This window comes from Cydia amplana, chromosome 13 (assembly GCF_948474715.1).
Source record: "Cydia amplana chromosome 13, ilCydAmpl1.1, whole genome shotgun sequence".
In the NCBI taxonomy this organism is placed as follows: domain Eukaryota; kingdom Metazoa; phylum Arthropoda; class Insecta; order Lepidoptera; family Tortricidae; genus Cydia; species Cydia amplana.
Window position 1 is genome coordinate 8755097 of NC_086081.1, and position 9429 is coordinate 8764525.

At 38.4% G+C, this 9429-nt stretch overlaps 1 protein-coding gene across 2 annotated transcripts in view; it reads right to left on the reverse strand.

Moving 5' to 3' along the window:
* LOC134653457 (galactosylgalactosylxylosylprotein 3-beta-glucuronosyltransferase 3-like) overlaps positions 1 to 8709 on the reverse strand; it is a 29892-nt gene extending 21183 nt beyond the window's left edge. The window contains exons 1-3 of one of the 2 annotated variants that reach the window (XM_063508820.1): positions 8290 to 8709; positions 4058 to 4211; positions 1822 to 1842 (exon numbers count right to left, since the gene is read on the reverse strand). In XM_063508820.1, coding sequence (XP_063364890.1) covers positions 1822 to 1842; positions 4058 to 4211; positions 8290 to 8486 — 372 coding nt within the window. In that variant the 5' untranslated portion in view covers positions 8487 to 8709. The remainder of the gene's footprint in view (positions 1 to 1821; positions 1843 to 4057; positions 4212 to 8289) is intronic. The other variant, XM_063508821.1, reaches the window with a different exon arrangement.
* Between the last annotated feature and the right edge of the window lie 720 nt (positions 8710 to 9429).

Genomic DNA, 9429 nt, shown 5'->3' on the forward strand with positions numbered 1-9429 from the left:
CGGCGACACCGGTTCCGATACTAACTGCGCGCGATAGCCGTTCTAACCTCTTTAATATGTTCTGTGGACTTGAGTATAAAGGTTGCTGCTTACATAAAGTGATTCTGACATTTCTGACCCTACATCGACGAGGGAAATTTTTATGGCGTCATTCATAAACGGCTGCTAACTTAATCAGTTGATGACCGTCGTTTGTCCCTATCTGTCGTTATGCCATAGAGAGGGACAAACGATGATCATCTGCTGATTAACTTAGCAGACGTTTATGAATAACGCCGTTAGTATGTAACTAAAAAAACTCGACCCTAGATGGTCCTAACGATTTTAATGCCTGAACAAACGTGAACTAACGTCGCCCGATGACTTCACATAGTTAGTTTGACTGATTTCGGGGTGGGGTGGTTAGCGTGAAGACAGCCACCCCACTTTAAAAAAAAATAAAAAAATTAAGGAATCGGGTCCAAACGATTCCAATGCCTAAACAATCATGAACTAACGAATATCTTGCTATCTAGACCAGAAAAACTTGCAAAAAGTGGTATGGGGTGGCTAGAGTGAAGAACCCCCATTTTGTTTAAAAAAAAATCGATGTTTGAATCGGGTCCTTACGATTTTACCTACTGAACAAACGTGAACTAACGATGAACTAACGATATAGATATGCCATTTGCGGGCAAACGATATGGGGTGGTCAACTTCACGAGCATGATGGTACAAATGGTGACAAGCTTATGTATGTAGCAACCTCAACTTCTCATGTCAAATCTTATTTTAATGGTCAGAGCACGCCTTTTGTTATCAAAACTGAAAGAAGTGCAACACAAATGTTCAAGAAACCAAACTAATATTTTAAAAGCCTACATACGCAATACGAACTTGTGTTGAGGTTTTTATTCTTCAGTAAACAAAAATTTACACTCATAACCTGAAAATATAATCTTATTTTAATATGCCGCATATGTGTAGTTTAGGTACATAACAGTTTATTCAAAACAAAACGTATAAGTACTTATACAATTTATACAATGGCATTTTATACAATGACTAGCTGTTATTCTATAGAATACCTAAGTAAGACCTGGTAACTATGACTACTCGACCACGAAGTCTATTTCCCTTAAAATAACAAAAGGTAATTCATTACCCAACCTACGCTCTTGAGTTGCAGGCGTTCATAGGGTACGATGACTACTTAACCATCAGGCGGGCCGTATGCTTGTTTGCCACCGATGTGGTATAACCAATCTGGTAAGGTAAATGTAAGAAGAGCGGTATATTAAATGTTTGTTTGGGATGACAGTAATAGGGTACCACCTACTCTCACTCTCGCAGTGTTGTGAATAAAGATTCCGTCACACAGGCGCGTTTTCCGGGCGACGCGTGAGCGTTATATGTAAAAGCGGCGCGCCCCGCTCATGCCCCGCCCGGAAAACGCGCCTGTGTGACGAAGCCTTAACGCTTATTTTTAGGCTTACTCGAGCCCTCAAGAGTCTTAAGTCTTGAAGACTCGACTATATTTGAGAATTGTATTTTTTTATTTTACTCGTATATATGTAAGAAATCGTCTTTGCCGCCTTTGAGGCGTTAAGCCTCGAGAGTCTTAAGGGTTCGAGTCTTTAAGCCTCGAAATGAGCGTTATTCACAACACTATACTCTCGTATTTGTATAAGTACAGGTAGCAGCAGCAGAAGTTGCTAAGCGGGCCAGGTCGCTATGGCGTGTAAGCGAGACAACGCAAAACTATATAGCGATGTCCTGGTCGCACATTGGAAACTAGGTAGGTACCTAATATTCAATACAATGATTGCAATATGCACTTACCGTACTGCCATTACCATGGTTCTAAAATACAAAAGGGGAATATATTCATTATGATTTTTTTGTTTACCTACCTATTTGATGCGTGTTCTACTACCCGTTCGTAAGTTAGCCGTTACCTCCCGGCCTGCTTCCCCGTCCTACCCTCTCACGCCTAATCCATTCGGCTACCTGAGGGCCTACCGCGAACCACATTCGACGTGTTGCCTATCTGTCGCACTTGTAAATTCGTACGTAAGTGTGACAGGGAGGCAACACGTCGAACGTAGTTCGCGGTACGCCCTCAGAGCTTTACAACTACTTTTATTACTTACCGACATTTTATACAATCATAAAGTAAGCATAGTACGAAATATTTTTACAGTACATATGGGGCTACTTTTCCGCACTAGTGCGTAAAATAGTACTTTTCATGCGTATGTCGAAAGTTTTCGAAACTTTAAAGTGCCATATGTACTGTAAAACGTTGTTCGATACACGTGCGAATAGGTAATTCGCAACTCGTGTCGATTTAAAACACTCCCTTCGGTCGTGTTTTAATTTATCGCACTTATTATTTATTATTATTATTATTTATTCAGGTAATTACAACACAATATCTAATCTTAATTACAAAAGTATCGGTAAACCAGTAAGGTTTGTCTCGATACTCCATCCGCGGTAGATTTTATACAACAATAGAATATCATATCTTTTAACTTAAGAAACTACTTACATTCATAACATGCTCAACTTAATCTATCATTTAAATTACAACAACCGACACCACTGCACTGAGCGCTAAATAAATAACATTTTTCCTTATCCTATTGTTCTGCCGACCGGCCGCTCTGGCCGGACCGGACTGCACTCGCCTGGGCACAGGATGCTCCAATTTTGTTTGAGTATTTAATTATTTTATTACGTACCTATAGTTAACTAATAACCCTACCAATGATTTCAAATTTTGTAGTTTAATATTTGAAATTAATTACTATTATTACTTATACAATAATATAAATACCTATAAGTGCGAAGTTGACTCTGCCTGTCGGTCTGTCTGTCAAGTCATCACGCTCTAACCACTGAACCGATTTTGATGAAATTTGATATGGAAGCTATAATTCTTAGGAAGCGAAGGGTGGGGGGGGGGGGGGGATGCAATACGAAAGTACTAATTCTAATTCTACAACTAATTTTCTTACAGCTGATTCAATAATGCTCTTTTAAGGTAGTTTGTAATATTGTTAGGTGAAATTTCTGCCTTCCATTCAGTTGGGAGTTTATTTATGAGATCTGGTAGTATAAATTGCGATGTACGTCGTCCATAGAAGTTTTTAAATTGAGGTTTCTTTAGCACGCTATTTGTAACCCGCCTGGTCGTTTTTGGATGATCAACTATATGCTGTATTTCGATCCTAAAATATTGTTCTTTCAGCATTTGGTATTCAAATTTCGTGTGTACTGGTAATACTTTGCACATTCTAAAGAGGTCTTTGTCAGATTCACGATTATTACTTGTATCGATAATATCTATTTGTTGACAATACTAGTAATTGTACCTGTGACGTTATCTATCATAGAACGGTCGCCGACGGCCAACTTGAAGCGAACGGGTACTAGGTCTGTGTTGCGAACGCAACCTTTTATTTGTATAAACTCTTAATACCTACATTCCTAAACGCAGCCGTCGGGCTCGGCTAGTATTTGGAAGCTTTTTAATAAAGCACCAATAGGAGCGCTCCACATACTCTGTATCGCGGCCAATTAGAGGCACCCAAGTTTAAACCACCTTTTGTATTGATCAAATATTGCAAATCACTCTTTCATCAGCCTTCATACTATAACCACCACTTCTACATTTAACCGTTTTGGCAAGAACCCTTTGTAACCAGTATCTTTGGAAGATTATAACAGTTTAGTTTAAAACGAAGCTTTTTATTTAAGTCGTCGAGATCCTGACCTGCACGGCGGCGGCTACAGTCTGATTATTATGATAGTTTTATTATCTCTTTATCTATACCAACATTGACCAATCAACAAAACATAATCACACGGGTTTTCCGTGAATTTTTTCACAAAGTAGGTACCTAAAGGAATTTTAAGATGCAGCAATGCTATTGGTTGATGGGCATCAACCAATCCAAAGCACGTCTACACCTCAGTGGAGAGGCAACCTAAATCTTCCTTTTAATCATAATCACAAATTTGACCAATTTCCTTAATAGTTAATTATTCTTTATTTATAGTTTCTACTTACCGATGATCCTTTAGGTTTTTCAGTCTTCGCATTGAGATGTGTATATTTTAAGTTTGATTCCTTGAGCAAGTTTCCCACTAGCTTAGTCTTTGTCTCCGAGTCCTCTATGACAATCCAATGAAAATTCTTCACTAGCATCAGAGTTTGAGATAACCTGTTAAATAAAGAAAATACAAATCTTTAGAAGGTATTTTAGCCCATCTTTTACTAACCAATCACAACTTTATTTGTGTAAATATTCAAAGCTGCGTGTGGGGTATATTTATAGATAACTTACTTAGGCCCACTTGTACTATCACACTAACCTGGGGTTAAGCGGTTAAATCGTTAACCTAGTGTCAAATTGTACTGGTAACCATGGTAACTTTAGGATTAACCGGTTAACCCCACGGTTAGTGGAATGGTGCAAGTGGAGTCCCACTAGTTGGTTCTACATACATAACCTTATCACTGTACGAGGGCTGTTTGATAAGTACCCGTTTATGAAAAAAATAATCAGTTGTTTTTGTTTATATGCATTTATTTTTCTTCATAGTCTCCTTTTAACTCTATACACTTGTTCCACCTATATTCAAGCTTCAATAAACCATCCAAAAAGTATGATTTCGGAAAGTCATTAAAATAGGCCTCTGTGGCGGCAATGACTTCGTCATTTGATCCAAATCGCTTACCACCGAGCCATTTTTTCAGGTTGGGAAACAAAAATAAATCGCATGGGGTCAAATCTGGAGAATACGGGGGGTAAGGCAATAGGGCGTAGCGTAATTGTGTTAATTTAGCCATCACAACTCTCGACGAATGAGCTGGTGCGTTGTCGTGATGAGACAGTACTTTTTTATTTTTTAAATGGGGTCGTTTGTCCTTCAACCCAGCGTCAAATTCATCCAATAAATTGGCATAGTACTGCCCTGTTATCGTTTTCCCCTTTTCTAAGAACTCAATATGTATAATACCCTGCGAATCCCAAAAAACGGTCGCCATGACCTTTCCAGCCGATGGAACGATTTTTGCTATCTTTCGCGCAGGTTCACCCGGTAAAATCCACTGCTTCGACTGCCCTTTCATTTCCGGGGGGTAGTGGTGACCCACGTTTCGTCTACGGTCACGAAACGACGCAGAAACTCCTTCGGGTTACGTTTGAACACGGCCAAACACTGCTCCGAAGTAGTCAGTCGGTTCCGTTTTTGCTCCTCCGTGAGTAAACGCGGCACCCACCTCGCCGATACTGTCTTCATACCCAATTTTTCTTCTAATATGTTTTGTACCCGCTCGATTGGAACATTTACAGCATCAACGATTTCTCGAAGTTCAATTCGGCGGTCGGCTAAAACGATATTTTCAATTTTCTTAACCATATCGTCTGTAGTCACCTCAATTGGGCGGCCTGGGCGATCCTCATCAAAGACGGTTGTTCTCCCCCGCTTAAACTCGTTAAACCAGTATCTGACGGTTGTCATAGAAGGAGCACATTCATGGTAAACCGCTTGCATTCTTACTTTTATTTCATCACATGTTTTTCCTTCCAAAAACAAGAATCTAATTACAGACCGATACTGCTCTTTCTCCATTTTCACAATTTTAAGTTCACGCTTTCACTGAATCGCTGTCAAATGAGAAAAAAACAAAAGAATGCTGTTTTTTTTTTTAATTTTCCCACCTCTGAAAAATGGCTTAAAACGATTGTATACATATTTTCGGCCCGTGATATTAATACATTTGGAAAACGGGTACTTATCAAACAGCCCTCGTAAGTCCACAGTGATATGTGAAAGCTAAGTGTGAGCATAGAGAAAAAAATACATAGAGTGCTCACTCCATACATCAGTTCAGACTATTAATTTCAGTGTCTACATCTAGCATCGAGTAGCGGAACTATCAGATCAGTACTGCTACTTGACAATAGATGTAGCACCGGAAAGTCTTATCTCAACAGCATAAGACTTTCCGGTCGGTGCTACATCTATTGTCAAGTAGCAGTACTGATAGTTCCGCTATTCGATGCTAGATGCTAATAGTCTTTTTGGTACTAAAACTGATGTATGGAGTGAGCACTCTATGTATTTTTTTCTCTATGGTGTGAGTCAAAAACTGATTTTCTATATATATATTCTGTTGCTGGAAGCTACTTATCAGAATATTGTGTTGATATTGTTTTTATTTCCCGGATACCAAAATGACAGTTGTTGGGCTGATATGTCCAACCAATCTGTCATGCCAAAGCAGGATGATTGAGTAGTAAATTTAGAAATCAAACTATCAATTTAGTATCAGTAATATAAAAACACAGCTTAGGTTGTACTAAAGTCTTACTGAAAACTAATATTAAATTCTAACAACACCATTTTCCAATAAGATTTCAACAATTATTCTTAAAATACCTATACAACAAAATATGACCTGTAGTCATAAGTCCACCACAAGTGTGTCTCAGGTACAAGATAGATTACCCATCTTTTTCTAGCTGTATTCATTAGGAAGGGATGGGTAGCCTATCTCGTGCGCGAGATGCTACCGCGGCACACTCATGTTAAGCCTACTGCTAACAGTAGGCTTAACATGAACTTAACAGTAGGCTTTCCTAAGAATTGAAGACTGAATGAAAAAAGTAAAATTACAATACAGTAAGGTAAATAATCAATAACTGGCAAGTGGCAACCCACTCCATAATTTAATGCTGCATTAGAAATGCTATGGGTCATTAGTTACCGGTTAGTAAGACATAAAACTTTACAGCCATTTCCATGCAGCATTGTTGCGTTAAGGCTTTATGTATGACAAATTATAGCTGAAATATGAACTTGAATTAATAATTTCTTTAGAAATTGTTTTAGGAATTACGTTAACTATGGTGCACTAAAATTGGGATGATGAGACATGTTGAAATTTATAACAAATTCTGGTTAAATAGATAGATAATGAGCAATTGTCAAGACTAAAGTCTATTTTTTTATTCGGTAGACTGAAATGACAGTTCATAGTATGAACATAAAATGTCATTTTAGTCTACCGAATAAAAAATACACTTTAGTTGTTTCTGATTTTTGTATTGCCTTAATGCAATGGGACCCATTTAGACATTGGGCCCTCAAAGCCGGATGAAAAAAAACTGGTCATTCGACCTATTTAAGTAACTTTGCGTTTGGGCAACACTGTTTATGAATGAAATGCTTTGAATGTGTTCTTGTGAAACACCTAGAATCTAGATGATGTAGACTCCCTTAGTTTGAATATCGTAGAGACAACATTTTAACTATTATAATTAAACATTTGAGGAGGTGCACCTACCATTTAGCGTAAAAAAGATTTTGCAACTTTATTAATTTAACCAATCACATTAACTTATTTGCATAAGGGTGGCATAAGGTTAAAACAATTGATTGGCTATGATCAAACCTAAATATTGAGTTTTTAAGAATTTCATCAAGAAATTTCATCCAGAAGCGGTGGTGGCCGAGTGGATATCACGTCCGACTTTCAATCTGGAGGTCGCGGGTTCAAATCCTGGCTCGTACCAATGAGTTTTTCGGAACTTATGTACGAAATATCATTTGATATTTACCACTAGCTTTTCGGTGAAGGAAAACATCGTGAGGAAACCTGCATACATCAGCGAAGAAATTCAAAGGTGTATGTGAAGTCCCCAATCCGCATTGGGGTAGCGTGGGGACCATAGCCCAAGCCCTCTCGCGCGTGAGAGGAGGTCTGTGCCCAGCAGTGGGACGCATATAGGCTCACATTATTATTATCATTATAAGAATTTCATATGAATTTAAAGATACAATCATTAAATTTTAACACTACTACACATTGTACTTGTCCAATCAAATTATCACAGGTTTGAAAAGTTCCCTAAATACTAAACGCTACAGAAACTTTGTATGAAAGATTAACTGCACACATTCACCTTAAAACTTATGGATAAAGTGTCAATTACTAAATATTTACACATTTTAAAGAATTTTTGCATCGGAAAACTTGTTACCTAAATGTTTATATTTGGTTTTATTGACAATAAACTTTACATAAACAATAAACTTTGGCTATAAAACGGTACTTAACCATCTACATAAAGGAAGTAGAAAATTTCTAAAGTTGATGACAGTACAAAGCCAATTAATTTAATTTATAAATGAGCGAGCCTCATTGCCAAACGCGTTAGGCAAATAAACGCGGTAGTCCGTAATCAAGGGCAAATGCAACACGCGAGATGAACTCTAAAGATGACCACATACCTTGTCAGGTCAGCCTTCTGCGCCAATCTTGCGTACGTTGGCGTAATCCCGTATATTGTCGGCAAGTAGGCCGCTGTTTCCGGGGTTAACTGACACTGAAACGCGGGTTTCGAATTAAACAAAAATAATACTACGAAAATCAACATCCCGAGCGCTAAGTATTGCTTCTTGATAATTTTGAGATTGAACAAATGCATTTTATTGTCACGAAATGCGACGTTCGGTAGCTGGTTGTCCAAAGGGGATTATTCGATATTATTGTTATAAATTCCACATATTAAACGTAAACGTAGCCGATGAGCAAATCGACTCGACTGCAGACGCGCCGCGGTGCAAAATAGTTTACTGTCAAAATCGAAACGTCATTAACGTCACCGCATCACGTCAACACTGAATGACAGATGTTGTTTTGCCATATTAAAAAAAATAATTTCCCACAAAATCGCTGTCTGCGATAATGGACTCGCGCCGCGATTCACGCACGAGTGTGGAGAGTGCTTAAAGAAAAAGCTATATTGGTGAATTTATTAACTCACTACTTTTTTTAAAGGCCCAGTACACAATGGGCCATCGCCGGCCACTCCAAGGGACGCAGCCATGCGGTAGAATGAGATAGCAATATCACTTGCTCACTCTAACGCATACATTTTATGCGTCCCTTGGAGTGGCCGGCGATGGCCCATTGTGTACTGGGGCCTTTGAACAAGGCAAGGTTGCGCCAAACGTCCAAATCAAGTCAGCCATAGAGTCCATCCAATAAAAGTCTGCAGCGGATTTGATAGCCTACGCAGTGCAAGTGTTATTTATACGTCATAATTTCATAGAAGTTTGACGTTTTAAATAACACTTGCACTACGTGGGCTATCAAATCTGCTGCAGACTTTTCTTGGTCTGACTCTAGTAGATTACGATTTTGCATCGATTTATCAACGGCATGGTATAATAATATACTCCGCCTGGTACTCTCTTCCGAGATTCGCGAATGACCTAACTATCACTTGCCTACGTCATCATGCTGTTTACAGGTTCTCAAACTTTAAAATGTGGGAGAATTTTAACCAACGGTGAAAACTATTTTAACGGCATTAATTTTAAGTTATTCATGTAAAAACATAGTAAAATAAATCAAATCTATACTGC